The sequence below is a fragment of the Jaculus jaculus genome, chromosome X, assembly GCF_020740685.1.
Source record: "Jaculus jaculus isolate mJacJac1 chromosome X, mJacJac1.mat.Y.cur, whole genome shotgun sequence".
Taxonomy (NCBI): Eukaryota; Metazoa; Chordata; class Mammalia; order Rodentia; family Dipodidae; genus Jaculus; species Jaculus jaculus.
In genome coordinates, this window is record NC_059125.1 from 120,769,716 (window position 1) to 120,788,770 (window position 19,055).

General features: G+C 37.5%; 1 protein-coding gene across 2 annotated transcripts in view; it reads right to left on the minus strand.

Annotated features, from left to right (window-relative positions):
* Positions 1-19,055, minus strand: part of Tenm1 (teneurin transmembrane protein 1) — an 850,812-nt gene that overhangs the window by 115,699 nt on the left and 716,058 nt on the right. For both annotated transcript variants that reach the window (XM_004653940.2, XM_045140035.1), the window contains 2 exons: positions 8,992-9,135; positions 2,474-2,723 (listed from right to left, as the gene is read on the minus strand). In XM_004653940.2, coding sequence (XP_004653997.1) covers positions 2,474-2,723; positions 8,992-9,135 — 394 coding nt within the window. The remainder of the gene's footprint in view (positions 1-2,473; positions 2,724-8,991; positions 9,136-19,055) is intronic.

Consider the following 19,055-nt stretch of genomic DNA (forward strand, 5'->3'; position numbering starts at 1 on the left):
AATCAAAATGATTATGTATATTCATATAGTTTCTGTGATGGCCAATCACAGGGGTAGTAGTACTTTTTTTTGCTTCTTGGAATTAATCTCATGGGAGATGTTAACTGTGAATCTATGATTTCACTATAGAAACAAGATGCTGGAAGATGTTTAAAGAAGGGAACTATGTGACCTATTAAATCGAATGAACAGTTTTGGATGTTGTGTTTTTTTCTACAGAGAGGTCCATAGCCTTAAATAAATTTGAGACTGACAAAATCTGTTAAGAAACTCTAAATTATCATAGCTTAGGAAAGCTAAATGGAGAGACAGGCAAGTGAGATATCCAGTATGTGTGAGTCCATGGGTGCACATGCCTATGTGTTTGAAGAGCTGTGACAATGTGTTGCAGGGTAAGAATAAATGGAGAAATAGTACAATAGTTCAAACCAACAAAAACTAATTTTCTTTATAACAGGAAGGTCACTTTGCAATTATGCTTCAAGTTACTTTATTTTATAATTAAAATAATTTTGTTTTGAAGGCCATAGGGTACTCTGGACTAAAATTTTTGAGCGGTTAATAATCCCTGGTTGTGATCTCATCAACAAATAGTAATTGATCCACCTTAAGGTAAATTTACTTTTAAATTACAAAGGAAAGGTCTAAACTTAGCTCTGGCATCCTTATATTAACATTATTTTTGTTTTGTTTTCATAGAAAATTTTTACTACTCTTTCCTTTGATGAGTAAGCCATATAGATTCTGACTAGCTAGGAAGGCTTAGAGTTAAATATAAGCTCAGGAGGGTAAGGTCTTTCTTTATCTGATAGACAATATGTCCATGACTGGAAATGCTCAGATACTGAATGCAGTTTTCACTATTCCTATTCATATGTGGCATCATGTAGATAGAACACCCTAGGGTTTTGTAAACAATGTATAAATGTTGTATAAATGGTTTTCAAATCTAGGCATACAACCATCTTGGCCTTCCTGCTGACTTTCTAGTAAGTAAGTGCTCTGAGAGATATTCTACAACAAGTCCTCATGAAGTGTGACATGCACTGAGGCACATCAACATTTGATTAGGGGGAGGGTGTTATGCATCAGTCTCTTTTTTAGACTTTCTGAATGTACTTTATAAAGTCTTAACTTCACAGCATGTCTTTTTATTAGCTAGGGGATTTAACACCTTTCTTCCTTATGACAGCGTTTGCAATTATAATTAAGAAATGTATTACAACTAGGGTGAGTTAACGTGAAAAATGGATAGTGGCTTGGGACTATATTTTCCTAAACAAGGTGTGAGAGAATAACTATGTTTGAGAAAAGGGAGGCAGATTCCAAAACAGGAAATATGAAAACAAATTTGAGGAAAATCTTTATCAAAATTTCCACCAGAGTGTAAACATAAGAAACAAATGTTGATGCCACAAAACCTTTCACGTATTTTTACTGTAGTTGACAGTGTTCTGTACATACACATTGCTCTACTAGTGTGTCAGTTCTGCCACTCACTATGTATGATGTTATCAAGGAGTTGTCTGAGGCAGAAATTATTTTATGCAATAGTTTGTACTATAGCATCAAAATCTCTAGAATATAGCAAAATTTTGCCCTTGATTTCCAATTATGTGTCAGGAATAAAACTGTCATAACTGATTAGAAGTAAAGTTCTACCAATTCATCCAGAGGAGAAGAAACAGGTTTATTTACCCCTAATGGGATAGGAACAGATAGTTCCTAGCTCCCTTGAACTCTAGAGAACCTGTAGTTTGTCTTATAGCCTCAGAAATAAGCCAATTAAGCCCTTAATTTAGTTATAATTTTTATGTAATTTCAGGATACAGAATAGCAATACCTATGAATTCCTTACAAAAGGTATTAAAATTCTTTGTGCTTTAAGAAAATACTTAGAATATAGTCAGAAAATCTGATAATAAATGTTTTAATCATCATTGAGATGCAATTTCAAAGGTAAAAATCTTGCCTTCCCTTCTTTATCATGCCATAAAAAACTAGACTTTAATGTTCTTCTTTATGAAATGATCACTTCAAAAGACTGAACACAGAGAACCTTGAAAGTTTCGCCTTTTGGATCAGACAACATCTTTACCTGCTAAAATTGAGACAGGTATAACATTTAGATTTTGTTAGTTTTGATCATAGCCAGAAGTGGGTGACTAATTTACCTAAACACTGGGAAATACTGAGATTCATGTTAGTGACAGAAATTTACACACCAGAGACCTCACCTACATGGAGGTCAACCCTCCCTGTCTCCACAACACAGTGTTCAATGATTCCTTCAAATAGGAGGAGTGGGCACGTGACCAGTTTTCCTATTCTTGCATCTTAACTTGGGGTGAAAATGTGGGCCAATGCATTTTCTGCTTCTTTTGGCAGTCCCTTGCTTCTTCATGTTATCTTATTCTTGCTGCTTTTTTTTTCTTTATCCACTAAACAACCATAGAGATTATTAAATACTTACCTTAATTCCAGAATGCTAACAGAGTTTCCTGAGGGAAATATCCGCCTTACAAAATTGAAGTCACCAACATACACACTGCCATCAGGGCCAGAAGCTAAGGCAACAGGAGCAAAGAGTTTGTTGTTGTTGGCTGGGCCATTGCAGTTAGTGCAGGCTACACTCCTTTGGTGTCCATTACCCATTATGGTTGCTATGACTGGGGGCTGCTGGGAAACGAACATGTTTTCCCCATTTCCTTTATGTATGATTCCTAAACACAAGGAAAAAAAAAAAAACAGAGTCTTAAAATGCAATTACCTTAGTCACATTAAAATCTATTTGTCATTGTTCAAAGAGAAAGGAGCTTTGGCTTGATATATTGAAGCTGAGTCAGGCACTCTGCCCTTATTTTGTTTGGCTGCATAAGCAGAAAAAATAGTAGTGTATTTTGTCTGTGAAGTGGGAGGAGGGATTCAATGAGTTTCCATAGTACTGATTCTAAATTTTTCATTGTCTGTCTGTGAAGTGGGGGGGGGGGGAGGGGAGAGGGAGGAGTTTGCATAGTCCTAACTATAAATTCTTCAATAAAGCATTTGATGACTAACTTTTAATCATCTGTTAATTCTGGGCTCTATGCACCTTATGTGGCTAATGTTTTTCATCGATAGCTGGCTCTCTTTATGCCTGGCACACACCTGTTTGCTTTTAACTTATCTTTATGCTGTATGCAACTAGTTCTGAAAAGCAGACTATGGGTTCATTTTAATATTAAACATAGCAAAACACAATCATAAAGGTAATCAACTTTTATGAAAAGAAGAGAAATTCTCTTGTGGGGATGCACTTCAAATACATACTAAAGGAATTTGAATTTTCCACTCTTTTGGACCATGTCTTTCTCAACAGTACAGGGAATAGAGATACTGACTTATTAAAATGCTGTTCAGTCATTTTCTTCGGGCCATCTTATCTCTTTCCACAACTTTGGCTCTTGTCTCTAGAAGCTGAAACGTCCTCCTGTCCAGAGTTTTCTCCAGACATGAAATTTCCTACTACAGTTCTTTACTGGGATGTTCACATATACTTCAAATGAAAAAAAAAAAAAGCATGAAGTTCAGCTCATTATTTTTGTTCACCCCTGCCAAGCTCTACTTTTTCTTTTTTTATCCTGTTTTTCTAACTCATCCCATGAGTGGCATCTCTGTTAATGTACTTACCTAAACTGGAAATCTGGCCACCGCCATGACTTTTCATTTCCCTTCATTCTATAAATCTAATTAATTACTAGTTCCATTGAGACTATCTTATAAAATGTATAGAAACCAAGTCTTTCCTCCATACTCCTACTATTGCTACTTTGGTTAATTCTTTTTTGTTCTTAGTCTACTGGTCTCCATGCATTCTCAGCTCTAAACCATTGCCCATACTTCTGCCCCAGACATTATTTCAGCCTATGGCCTAAAGCGTTTCATTATCTCCATATCCCCTATAAAACAATGAGTAAATTCCTTAATCTTAAAGAATACAAAATCCTTGGGTTGACCTTTACATACCCTTCAGTCTCCACTCTCATTTCACTGTCATTTGCATTCCAATATCCAGCCAAAGCAAACAATTTATACTTACTTTCACAAAGTTAGATTCCTCTCTGTCTCTGTACTTATCATTCCCTCTACTCTGAATGTCCTTATCTTGACTGTTTGGACGAACTAACTTCTACCTATTCTTCAGAGCTCAGACCACGTCTTCCTCACTGTTCCATCCTGGAAGAATTGGTCACTTCTTCCTGTGTGTGACCATAGTTTATTTTCCACAGATCTAACACTTATCACACTGTATTGTACAGTTTTCATTATTTTCTATCTTCCCCCATTTCAACATGAATGAGCTCCTTGAAGGCAGATTCCTTTTCATACTCATTTCTGTAGTTTTAGTGCCAAGTCCTGTGGCCAAGTCATTATAAGTGCTCAGTAAATGGTGAAATTAGGCTTTGAGTCTTTTGTACTTTCCTTGTCCAAATCCCAATGATTTTTGCAAGCCCACTGAGCCTGGACAGAAAATACAAGGAACAAGTACTGCTGTGCTAAATAGCATAAGTCAGACCAGAATGAGCCAGGTCAGGTAAAACATCCATGCTGCTTGAAGGCATGCCAAAGTGTCACATTGATGTAACTGACAGAAAATGAATGAATGCAGTTATATTATGCCACCTTATGTTTCCCCCTTGTCCCTTGCTGTTTCTTTACATTTCCTGTTACTCTTCCTAAACTTTCCCTGAAATGTCTTCCTCAAGTTCTCTTCTAACTTTTGGTCCTATAGCCCTACAACAGAAAGTATTGCTCCCTATGTTGACAAAAATAAATAAGAGCATAAAATATGCATACTATGGCACCAGTATATACTATTAAGGAGCCTTCCAGGAAACAGAAACTCCATCCATCATACGGTCTTTGGATTACAAATTTAAATAGTTTTACTTTCCCTCTCAGTATGAATTCAGCTTTCTTTTTAAGATATGATTTGCAAGAGCAGCTGTGAGTTTACATTCTAACAAATTGGTCTTTTATTACAGAACTATGGGATATCTTGAGGATCAGTACTTTGTTATTATGTTATTAATAACTTTATTAGCTAGTAAGGAAATTTTTTGAGATTTAGAACAGTTAATTAAATAAAATTAATAGAACTGAATTTCATTTCTCCCAAACCATTTCATTGCAGTATGATCAATATTGCAGCTTAAATGAATCAGGAAAACTGGAATGATAGTTGCTCAACATCATTGAAAAGAAATCTCTTGATGATTGTTAACTGAATATTCTACCGATGAGACTATGATATATTCTTTAATAATTGAGGAAACCACTGTTTAGCATGTCAGTATTTCAACAATGCACTATAGGGTTTAGTATTCAAAAAAATCTTTCCAATTGTTGGCTTGGAAATGCCAGATTTGCTATTAACATCTATTTTCACAGGTAGATCTCCATTTTTTATATCAATATAATGGTGTAGTTAACAATTGCCCTCACAATGACATGTTATTACCAGGCTCCTGGCAATTTAAAAACTAAAGATGGCTATTCTAACCCATTCTTCTAAGCCTGCAATTCTACAACTCCCCTTTTCGATTAGAAAGCCCAGTACTCCATCAAAAAAGAAGAATGATTAAAGGAAATAAAACATAAGGCAATGTACTTTCTGATTACATCTCAACAATTGATGTCTTGCTTTCATGCAAGGTACTAAAGTGCCCATGTACTGAAATTACCATTTCTGTTTAAAGCTGAAGCAATCAAAACAAAAATGGCCAAACCCCTTTTGTATTGCCCTGGAAAAATAGATCATTTTGAAGGGTGTTTTTGTTGCTTCAAGAATCTGTTTAACCTTCCATTACATAGAACCAAGCCATACCATCTAGCAACAATGATTTACCACCAATTCTTTTGCAAAAAAATTGCTTGGAAAATATTTTGTTCATGTTTCTGGAAATCTTGATCAATTACCACTGCTTCCCTTCTAGTTTATTCTGCCACACATGCTCATTTTGAAATTGGAATCAAATGATCGTAGGACAACACACATTATTTATATGAAAGCCAACTTCCTCCTAAAAATTGGGTATCTTGTTTAGAGTAGAAAACAAAATCCTGCTGAATGGGGTCCTTTTTCTCTCCTAAGATTTTGTTTTCTTTGCCAGAAAGCCAAGTCTGTTTTGCAATAAGGAAAACACACTTTAAAACTCACTACTTATACCTTTCTGTTACCTTGCTCAACACTTCTTTGAAAGCTTATAAATAAGTTTGAAATAAAATTCCCCATGGAAGCCAGTGGGTGGTGCTTTATGTTGATTTAAAAAAACACATTTTTCATACTTATAATCAACAAGGGACACAATGCATATTTCTCTACTCCTTGACTTAGAGGATATAAACACAAACTGGGAGATATGCCAGTATGATCGATGGGAGTTTACTTCTCCTCCCAGTAAAACCATTTGTTGACAAACTACTAGCCTGTCTTGGAGGCTAAGTTAAAGGAAATTCTTTATCCATTTAAGATAGATGACAATGTCCAATTAGTACATTGGATTGTATTTTCTAATATTTTAAAACTCAACTTGTAGGAAACACTAGTGTATATGCTGGGTGGATAACTTAATTTCTGTAATGCATGAAGAGGCATGTGCATACTTTTTCATAATTTGAAGAATTAAATCTTAAAAGGAATGTATATGCTCTCTCTATGCTCACCGAGAGGATGTATTTTGAGGAATAATACTGAAAAGCACAAGGTCCCGGTGTTTAGCTATCCATCTACATAAAGCATAATATTTGGAAACAACTCTCTATAGCCAATTGTTAATTTTCAGGTAAATATAATTGCTGCAACTGAAATGACAAACGGCCTGAAAACACTGCTTCTTGGAAACTACCCATTGCACAATGATTTCAGAGCCAAAGAAAAACTGAAGCATAGAATGGCAGCAGACATCCAATCTAATTATAGGTGTCTTTTTAGCCAATAAGAGAAAATTGGAGGAAGATAGTTTTTTGTTTCCAATTTACTATCTGTCTCAGATTAAAAAGTCAGGGTGCCTAAAGGGTTAGGTGGCCCCTTCCTCAGAGAAGAGGAGTGGGGAAAGTAGAGAAATGTTGCCCTTGCTTTAATCTGCCAGAAAACCCCTCTGACCAGAGGGAGAAAGAGCATTGTTTTCTAAATGGGTGTCTCAAAGTTGCTCCCCTCACACCCATCATTCTTGCTTCTAAACCTGCCTCTCAGCTTGGGTTTTAGGCTAAGGGCATCCCAAGACAGGTGTTCATGTCCAAGGTCAGGTTGAAAGGCACTAGTAAAGCTGGCTTCAGCTCTGTTTCCTGGCATGTATGTCCAGTTCTTGGTTTAAACCCCGTCGCCTCTACCAATGATGGTAAACTGAACAAATGTCCTAGGGCAAAGTATCCAAAATAAGGCTTTTCCAGAATATAAAATCATCAGAAAGGCAGAAACAAGAAGTACATTTTGGGAGGGTGTGGGTAAATGCCAGAACTCTTTTTGTTGTGATAAATTATTCTGAAAGTGGTTTGGGTGAAAGCATTACAAGTATACATTTACTAAAAAATCATTTAAGTGTACACTTTAAATGGGTAAGTTTTATAGTATATAAATTGTGCTTCAATAAGGCAGTTAAAAATTCTCAGATGTAACTTGGTACCTAAAAAGTAATTATGGGGAAATTATGAGTGGAGGGAAAACATTTGTGGAAATCAGGTGGCCTCCAAAGGCACCTTTCTGAATAGCTCCCTTCTATTTTAAAGTCTGCGTGAAGCAAAGAGAGAGGATACGGAACTGGGAGCACACAGCTGGGGCTAGCTCTGCCGAGGTCATTTCCCACTTTGTGTTTAATGTCAATGACAGGCATTTGAAAGAGACAATCCATACACGCCAATAAAAGTGAGCGGAAAAGAAACCGCTGCTTAAAATGTCAAACTCTTTCAAATCAAAACAAAAAACCTAATAATTTCATAAGTGGCATCTGCCCTTTCATTTTGGTACTTTTAAAACTGTGGCTCTCCTTTTGACAACAGGAAAAAAGCTGACATTTTATATCTGTGTTTGAATCTTTGCTGTTAAGAAAACACTATCTGAAATGGAATTTAAGATCTTCCTTAAACAGGAAGGTACTATGCTGGTATACAGCAGTGGATTCATTCATTTTCAGTGTCTCACAATAGGACTGGGAAAGGTGGTCTCATTCTATTGGTGAAGCAAACCTCGTTAGTTTTGCCAACCCAAAATTTCCAGTCTATGTGGCTCATTGACATGACTAACTCCACTATGTGTACAAAACAAGCGAGGTACCAGGAAGGATAATAGAATGGATCACTCAGTGTTAAAAAAAACAACAGACATTTTAGCTGTTCCAGAAAGGTAGGACGGACAGAAGGATGGCTAAAGCGAGGCCTGTAGCTGTCCCAATACAAACTGATTTTGTGGAAAAGTAATCCCAAGTACACGTTCTACTATAGCTTACTCAAAATCTGCCTTTTTAGATAAAAAACAACAACAACTATGAATTGGCACTGAATCAGTACATGTTTGTGTAGGAACATAGGATAGACATACCAGTGACTGGTTTCCTAGTTGAATGCAAAAGCAGGTGGAAGGATTTGGATGAGAGTATTATGACCTGTGGTGAGGAATCAGTCTTTTTGGGAAAGCATGGCCTTAGGAACCACAGGTGGTCCCTTCTCCTGATTAATTTAATGCTCTAATTACAAACTAGGAGGAAGTGACAGCAGACAAAAAAGTGGTCCCAAGATGTGAGAGACTGAAGACAAAAGTGTTCTCAATCTTAAACTCTCAATAGTAACTCAAGATCAAATTACCATACCAGAAAGAAAATCCACTAACTTGGTCATCTCTAAGTGGAGTTTTTGTAGGTGATTTTTCTCTTTCACTTTTCCAAATTTTTGACAATGAATATGTATTAATATAGTATTAAGAAAACAGTATGAATACAAATTTTAAAAGTTGCTTACCACTTTGAGGATTAAAAATATGATGCTTATTCAAGGACCAGCCTCCGAGGTTGGAAGCATCCATCTCAAAACCTTGTAAAACAACTGTCCTTTGCTCCCAGAGAATAAAGTGAGGGCATGTCTCATATTCATATCCCACAGACACTGCAAACAAAGAGTTAGTGGCACATTAGAAAATTGTAGAATATTTACTTGGTATTTACCTGGGTGGATAATGTATTTGCTATTGACTGTTGATTTGACTGGAAATTTGATGACAAATCCCTTTCACTTGGTACAGTACAGCATTGTACCTAGCATAGCATTGCTTATTTCAAAGTGAACAGTCAGTGACTGTGGGTAAATATATAGAGTATTGAGGGACTGGATGCTGTCATAGGAAGGTGCAATATGTTTATGGGCATTCAGCTTTATTATGATCTTTTTGACTAGAAGCTGTCTTGTAAAACTAAAATAGAGAAGCTTTCCACAAGACTAAGCCCAAGTAGTATGATTTCTCTGTACTTTTATAGAAGTGCTGGAAAAATTGGTTTCCCACTTCTCTAGAGTGCAAAATGCATTCAGGAAACGGGCTTTGGAGTATTGAGCCACTTAGGAAACAAGCGACTACACATGAAACTAATAAAAATTGATTGCCTCAATTTATATTTTTTCTGTGCTAACTGGCCTTTACTTTGCTGAGAGAACTGAGTATGCTCAGAGTTCTGCAACCATAAATTCTTCTGTATGCACATTATGTTTTGGTTTCTGCATACAGAATACCAATGGGACATCACCCAGCATTTGGCTTCGACTCCTATGAAGCACAGATGTTGTGCATTAAACTAGGAACCCTGGCATGCCACTAAAATGGAAAGTGCAGAATGTGGCATCTTGGCTGTCTCTGCTCTATTGAAATATGTATGGCTCAAGCATACCAAATCTTAGCCATTCTCCCAGTTGGTAAACCCACTTACCTGTTGGAACCCCAGATTTTTGCTTTCTGAATTTAAAAATGCTTTCTATCTTCATAATGCTCTAAGCCTGAAACCATTGGCACATTATACTGCATATCCCAAAGCTGTTCTTGTCTTCCTGACAGCTTAAAGTAGACCCCGTTGGTCTATCATCTGATACTGCTTTCTAGTACCAGATACTAGAAGAACTTTAGATGGCCCTAGAGAGCTCTGTCCTTTTTTTCTGTTTGGTTATGAAAATCGGTAATGAAAATAGATGCCTAAGCAAGACCAGGATAATAGGTCTAAAAAAAAAAATGAAAGCAAATGAGTAGTTGCACATATGGTGGAAGTCATGGCTGCTTTCTAGAGAAGTGTTGATGTATACAACATTTTGTATATAAATGGTAAATTTGGTCAAACTGATTTGTATGTGCATGCTTAGATAAGCCAAAAAAATCCTTAAGACTGTGAGTATATAACTCTAACTTTGTGAATGTGTGGACTATTTTAAATTGCAAGCTATCATTTTTTTGCCCCACCTCCTAGTCTAATAAAGGTTAGAGTAGGGCTCACAGTGGTTTCCATTGAGTGTGACTCATGCTTAGAAGAGACATGTAATTTTTATAAGCTTCTGCCATCACTGTCTTAAAACATTTAATAAGTTTTCAATAAGAGGATCTATATTTTCATTTTTGCTGCATTGGGCCCCACAAGTTATATAGCCAGTTCTCATGCTAGATAAGACCCAATTGAACCTATTGACATCCATCACATATGCATGAAGAGCTCATGAGGCCTCACATTTCCATGTGGGACTACTTGAAGTTAATGGTTGCTGAAGAAAGGGGAGACATTTGCTTCAGTGGTATAGTCACTGCTAAGTTGCTTATACTCCAGTAAATAAGCCCCAAGCCCATGGATTAGTAAGTAACCCTACATCAACTCAGTGGGTCACAAACAAAGCAAAGCAAAACAAAACAAAACATTAAAGTAGGACAGGAACTAATTGGAAAGAAAAAGGGTTTGTCTGGAGTGGGAGGGGATAACAGAGGTTACTATGATCAAAATACATCATTCTTGGGCTGGAGAGATAGCTCTTGGTTTAAGACACTTGCCTGAAAAGCCTAAGGACTCAATTTCAATTCCCTAGTATACATGTAAAGCCAGATGCATAGGGTGGCACATGCATCTGGAATTTGCTTGTAGTTGTTAGAGGCTCTGGCATGCCCATTTTTCTCTCTCTCTGCTTGCAAATAATCAAAATAGTAAAAAATAAAATAAATACAGGGCTGGGGAGATGACTCAGTGGCTAATAGTTTTCCTGCAAAGCCTAATACCCAGAAAAATGTCAACTTTCAGATCTGCTGTTAGGTAGTTGTGTGATCTCAGACAAATTATTCTTCAACTCTGAGAGATAGCTCTTTGTTGACATCCAGGTGGTCGCAGGCTTGTTATAATTGATCCTTCTTATACTCTTTTGGGTCATGGCATATTTAATAGAGAATAGGGTGAAAGCTATGGCTAATATTCATAGAAAGTACAAATGTACACAAAATTTCTCATATAAATCTGAGGGGCTCACTGTCTTAACATTCCTGTACTATATAGGTCTTTTTATCTCTCTTCAGCATCAACAGTATATGATTCTTAATCACATTCCTTTTATATGGTTTTTGAAAAGTTCAAGTTGGGGAACATGCCCACAAGCCAAACAGAACACTGCATCTAATGTCGGGAAGATCAGCTGGTTGCAGAGCATGCTACAGGCCATGTTGGTATATAGAATAACATGGTTTCTGCTTCTTCTGCCAACATTTAAAAGTCTTGATTAATAAATAATCACAACAACAATAATTACAAGTTCCTTTAAAGCCACCATCTCCTTCACCACAGTATGCCTGGCAATTACTGGGTCTGCCTTCTGTGCACTGTAAGCCTGGTGAGTTCTCTGAGAATCTCTTCTCCGGAAGGTGATTGTACAGTTTTGCAAATAAGTAGTGTGCCCTGGTGACCTCTGATAGTGGTTTGGAGCCTGCTTTTTCCCTCTCAGTAACATTTAAAGATCATCTCAACTCTGCAGCAGGAAATGCTTACATAAAGCATCAATTAGAGTCCTCAATGCAATGGTAATGAGACATGCATACTTTTTTTCACCTTCTCCTATTTGCTCTCTGAATTGCTCTCCAGTCCACAACAAAAAAGTGCATTGGCTGCAAACCCTACAGTTATATTACTTTCTTTCCTCCCCAGTCACAGCAAATAGCAACAAAGCAGCCACTTAATAAGTTCCTTCTAATTTTTATTAGATTTACTTTCTCCTGAGAAACCTGCATGAGCTAATAAAGTTATAATTTATACTTAAGACTTATCCAAAATTCCAACGGAAATTTTTATGAGAATGGCTGTGTGTTGGGGTATTTTTGTATGTGGCATCTTGCTCAGAGTAACAAGGCAAGGTTCCTTTCTGACAGCAACCCACTTTCACATAATCTTGGAACTCACAATAGCTTTCTGAGAAGGCAGAAGTTTCACTCTATGAAGTGAATGCATGGAAACTGGCAGGTACAGAAACACCCAATCCTTGATTTCCTCTCAGGGGAGCAGACTGCAATGCACTAAACACCTACTCTTTTTTATATAATTAAGTATGGACGCAGAGGGATGTGAGAGGGTTATACTAGGTCTGGTGCTAAAAATGCTAAGCCTTGACACCACACTCTGTTGATACTGTGACAGCTGAAATGCAGCTGAGTGAGCAGAGTGGACCACTATTCTTTTTTGGCCTGTTGCCTGTCACATCTGATCATTAACACAGCATTGTACAGGGCACAGATTCGGCCTCTAGCACTTTGGAATGGGAGCTAGGAAAACTAGTATAGTAAAAAGGAAAACAATTATTAGTCAATATGTCAGAGGAACAGTAGAATGTAGACTAGATTGGCAGTAAGTAGGGATAGGCATGCAAAGAATCCTGGGCTACAAACACTTTATAGGGGATGGTATAGAGTCCTATGCTGGTGTGCATACATTGGAAAGACAGTTGGGAAAGTGTCATTAATATGGAAGAATACTTTCATTGATCCATGTGACAACCTCCTTTGAGACACTATTAATTCCATGTGGACTTTGATCTTCCAGTATTTTTCTCTCACATTCCCACAGAGGTAGTAAGGGAATGGTTCAGTAACTATCAAGATATTCATGCTATTTTTGCAGAGGACTCTGTCTTCTGGTCACAGGAGAACATCTCTGGCTTCACTGTTAGTCAGCTTGCAGATGAAACACTGGCTTATAAAGAAAACTGATTAAAAGACTGCAGCCTACACCTTCATACCCAGTTGACATAAAATAAATAACTGAATGTTCACTCTACTGATCTCACCAGGAGTATTTGTATGACGGGGGGATTGCAAGAAAGCTGAGGGGCTGTAGTGTTCGTGATAGCTAGTGTTTAAAAATATTTTAATTTATTTACTTGCAAGGAGAGGTGTCAGGGGGCACAGCAAGGCCTCCTGCTCCTGCAAGTGAACTCCAAATGCATGTGCCATTCTGTGCATCTGGCTTTACATGGGTACTGAGGATTCAAACCCTGGCCTTTAGGCTTTGCAAGTAAGTGCCTTAATCACTGAGCAACCTCTCCAGCCCTGAAATCTACTTTAATGACTGTACTTTTCATCTACAATGGCAAGCATTAGAGATTGACATCAAGTAGCCAAGGTAAAGATGACATGCAATTAAGCTAACAAGATTAAGCAGATGCTTCTTAACAGCTTCAGGCTAACACTTCAAAATCCATACCGGTTGCATTTCTGAAGGAGATATACATATATATGTATATATACACATATATAACATATATATGTATAGTCCAATAGTGGGAGAAATTTACATGTTCATGAACTTAAGATGCATCTAAAAATGAGTTCAAAGCATTTAGAGGGCAACTATGAAAATATATATTTTTTTAATCAAAAGGGGACATTTAGTAGAAAAATAAATATTTTCCATTCTCTTAAAATACTATATTAATGAAAAAATAATATCATAAGATAAAATACCTAAAGAACCAAATATAAGGTATAACAATAGACCAAGACTATATTGACAAAATACTACCTATTAAAATCATGTGCCTGTTCATAGAGTTATATCCTTTTTTAATCTCACATGATTTATATTTAGATGAGATGACCTCAGAGGTTTGTCATTTTGATGCATTGCTGAATGGCCTGAAATATTTTATATATGACCCCTAGCTTACTTGGAGTGTGGGTGTCTAGCATTGACTATCAAGTGGTTTTTCAGCCCTTAGGGAGATATTAACATAATTTTCTCCTTTAGTCACTAATTGTGAGCTGTAGCAATGCATTTTCCAATGTTGAAATATCATGGTAGTCCTAAATTAAATTCAGCTTGATTATTATTTTTATCCTTTTATTGAATCACTAGATTTGACTTGATACCCTCCCTATTAGCAAAAATAGGGAATGTACAAAATGTTAAAAGTGAAGTAGTTGGATAGAGAGAGAAAGTATACGTGGGAGAAAAATGAAAGAAATCTAGGAGTTACAGTTACTATGTAGTACTTTTGCAATAGATCCTGTACACTGAAATCTAATGTAAGTTTGCTTTCTGGCTGTTTTGTTCAAGTCTATCTGCATAAACACCATGCAGATGATCTATGTTCCAGGGAATGCAAAGTGAGGTGCTAGGCTCAAAATATCCATTGGATGCCTTTGCATACCTGTGTACTCCTCCTCCTGGGCAGGCCCATCATTCAATTACACAGACAAGGATAAGGGGTCATTTCTGTCTTTACTCATTTATTTGTTCATTCACCCAATATACAGTGTTTATTGAGCACTTCCTGTTGACAAGAACTGTGGGAGGCACTGGTGATATGAACATGAACAAAACAGAGTAAGATACCATTCTTTCTGTTGGAGGTTATATTATAGTGAAAGAAAAGACCAGATGGTAAGACTCTATTGCTGAAGATACCACAGGCTGTTGAGAAATTAAGTTGGAACTAATTGAGATGGATGCCATCTTTTTGCTGGCTAGCTGCCAGAGTGTTGAAAAGCACTACTCTGCCTGTTGGGGGATAAAAGTTACCAACTGTGAAAAAGCAGTGGATTCTGCAAGCTACAAAATCAACCTGCCAGGAAAGAGGTACCCACTAATGCAGTAGTGGCACATATATTGTGGAGGTAATCAACTGCTCTTTGATCAGATATGAAATCTGGTCAGTTGGGAGGGAATTAATGCTTGGTACTGAGATCAAGTCCAAATCTTATGGTTTGGAAGGTCATAGACATTAGGGGGGCAGCTTCTACTACTCTTTCACAAAGTGCAAAGGTTACACCCATAAAAAAGACTTACAAATGTCTGTTTATCCTCTTTGATCCATGCTGTTCCCACACTTGGTAAGAGAACCTGATTTTTATAGATGGCAGCAAATACTGGGGATACCATTAAAATGACAATAAGAAAAAGAGCCTAGCACTGGATGTGTCTTTTGTATAACACTTGCCAGGGCTAGGGAAAGATTACAGAGGAAATAGTGGATTAAATATGAGTGCTGTTCTTACTGCTAGGCAGAGAACCTTCTCCATAGAGATGGCGGTAGACACTGAGGAGACACTTAGAAGAAAATAAAGTTGCTGTCAACAGCACAAAACTAAGGAGAATTATGAAATGCCCTTAAAGGCTTAGAGAACATTGTTGAAGAGAGTGCAGAAAGAATGTAAGAGCCAGAGTGTGGGCAGGTTGTACACTTAAGCCTTGTGTCTCCCTAACAGAAACTGACTGGTGCATTCATGACCCCACAATGATTATACCAATACCCCAATGAGGAGGGTTCTCAGTGGGATGGGGGTAGGGGATAGGAGAACAAAAGAGGATAACTGATAGGTTATCCAATTTGCAATATGTTCATATAATAAAATTATCTATAAAATTACTTTTTTAAATAAATGAAATTACTGGAGTGCATACTAGGTCAGGGGTATGTGCAGTAGAGGATTTTAAAGTGTATAAAAAGAGTTTTAAAAACATTTCATAGATATTTAATTGTTAAACTGGGATGCTTTTTCTCCTGGTTTGAAAAAATACATGCACATGTTTTAAAAAAGTAAATATTGTGAACACACACACATAAATTGTGATATATTTTTCAAGAGAAGAAGAGAAAATGTGTGGCATGTTACAAGAGCCTAACGAGGGAGTTTATATTGGATGTGGAGGCAAGAAGAGTCTTGTCATAGAGGAAGAATTTATCTCATGAACTACAGTAATACCTCCTCATTTTGGAAGACTGGTTCTAAGATGCCTGAAATTGTGACTGGTTCTAAGATGCCTGAAATTGTGGCTAGTTTTATACTTACTTTTGTTCCTATGTTCCCTGCAGAATTGTTGTAAAATATCCAGTCAATTTGTCTTTTCATGTTTTATACCATGGTGCCTCCTTTGCATCACTACTCTGGTACTTTGGGGCCATTAAGTAAGTCAGACATACACAACTGCAGACTGCAGGCTGCATGCCTTTCAGGATAGCTATGAATGTGTCCCAAAACATTTGTAGATATACAATGACATGTTACAATGCCAAAAGTTTGGACACCTCTGAAGTAAAATAATGGTGAATTGCAATGGCATGACAGTTGATCTGATAACTGAGATGGTGCTAAGAGACCAATGGGCTAATAGAGAGTACAGTATGCTAGACAAAGAGGTGGTCCACGTCTTGAGTTTCTCAGAATGGCATGCAGTTTAAACTTATCACTGGACTGCAGAGGTGGCTTAGTGGTTAAGGTGTTTGCCTGTGAAGTTCAGGATTGATTTCCCAGATCCCATGCACAAGTTGGCACATGTTTCTGGAGTTCATTTGCAATGGTGAAAAATCCTGGTGGGTTCATTCTTTCTTTCTATCTCTCTTTCTCCCTCTTTATGTCTCAAATAAATAAAAATAAAATGTTAAGAAAAAAACTTGGACAGACGTTGGTCATTTCCCCCCAGTCACTCATGTAGAACCATCTGGCACTAGACAAGCTAACTGTTTGGGGACTGACTCTCTTCCAGATTCCAGCCAGGAGATAGACAAAGATAGCATGCAATTCCATCATGGCTTAGGGAAATTTGCAGAAGAGGGGGCCGAAAGATTGTTAGAGCCACATGTTGGGTCATTATGAACAGACACATTGCCTCTTACCCATAACTGGTGGCTAACCCCACAATGCACGACTCACATTACCCAACAAGGTGGGTCCCTTTGGAGGGTAGAGGACAGGGAGGAGGCTAACAATGACACCAACATGACTGTATATACCCTGTGTACATAACTAATAAAAAATGAAGAAAAAACTTATGACCTCTTTTCTTTCTAGGATTTTCATTTAATATTCTCAGATTTCAGTTGACTGGCTAACTGAAGCCAAGGAAAGTGAAACGTCAGATAAGAAGGCATTCCTGCACAAGCTCCTTGGCTACCAATTTGGCTATGCTTGTAAGCTGAAAATATTTCTAGTCAAAAATGTATTTGATAATTTAACCTTTTGAACATCATAGCTTAGCAACACAGCTCATTGTATAGTATTGACTGTTTATCCTTGTAATTGAATTATTGGCTGGAATCTATGGCTTGCTGCTGCTATCCAGCAACAATACAGAATATGGTACTGCTTATCACCAGCCTGGGAAAAGATCAAAACTCAAAGTACACTTCCTACAAAATGCGTACATACTACTTTCACTCCATTGCACCATTGTAAAGTAGAAAAATTGTAAGTTCGCCTCTCATTAGTCTGGGACTGTCTGGACAGGGAAGAACATTTTAAGCAGAAAGTGCAGCATGTATGTAGTACTTAGGTATTCAGCATTTTTTGTGAGATTTCAAGAAGGTCAGGTTTGCTGGAGTCAGTTTCTCTTTAATGCATAAAAATAAGTGAAGAGCCTCAATCTTCCTCACTTTTACCCAGTAAAACCTGAAACAAGCTGGGTGTGATGCTGCATGTCTTTAATCCCAGCACTTGAGAGGTAGGGATAAGGAGGATTGCTGTGAGTTTGAGGCCACCCTGAGACAACATAGTGAATTCCAGTTCAGCCTGGGCTAGATCAAGACCTTACCTAAAAACCCATCCCCCCTACAAAGAAACAAAAGATTAAGTGTTAAGAAAATTTTCTTTGGGTAGTTTAAGTGAAAGACTCACTCTGCTGAAAGTTATCTTTTTTTTTTTAATTTTTATTTATTTATTTGAGAGCGACAGACAGAGAGAGAAAGAAGCAGATAGAGAGAGAGAGAATGGGCGCGCCAGGGCTTCCAGCCACTGCAAACGAACTCCAGACGCGTGCGCCCCTTTGTGCATCTGGCTAACGTGGGACCTGGGGAACCGAGCCTCGAACCGGGGTCCTTAGGCTTCACAGGCAAGCGCTTAACTGCTAAGCCATCTCTCCAGCCCCTGAAAGTTATCTTTTAAAAAATGTGATTGATTAAAAGGGAAGAAATGTTGTACTGGTCAGAAAGCTATTGAAGGTTGCTATCTTAATATAACCTTTAACAGCATCTCATTTCACTTTAAAAATATTTTGTGTGTGTGTATGTGTGTGTGCATATGCACACGCCTCATGCCCACACATGTGGAGGCAAGAGTACAATATCACATGTCATATTTCTTTGAGACAGTATTTTGCTGAACCTGGCTGGAGATACTATTTTTGGTTATCCTGGATGACTGGTGACCTCATTGAGTCTGTTGTTGTTGTTGTTGTTGTTGTTGTTGTTGTTGTCTTTATCAGCCTCTATATTGCCTTGTAGGCATGCATAAATGACAGCTTTTTACACGGGTGTTAGGAATCAAATTCAGGTTCTCATGCGTATATTGCAAGCATTCTCACTCACTGAACCATTTTCCCGGCCCTTTAATTTTACTCTTAAAAGTATTTGGTTTTGGGGGGTAGATTATATACCCATGTGCTTTTATTTATTTATTTTAGAGAGAGTGAGATTGATTGATAGATAGATAGAGAGAAAGAGAGGCAGATAGAGAGACAGAGAGAATTGGCATGCCAGGTCCTTCAGCTGCTACAAATGAACACCAGACACATGCACCAGCTTGTGCATTTGGCTTA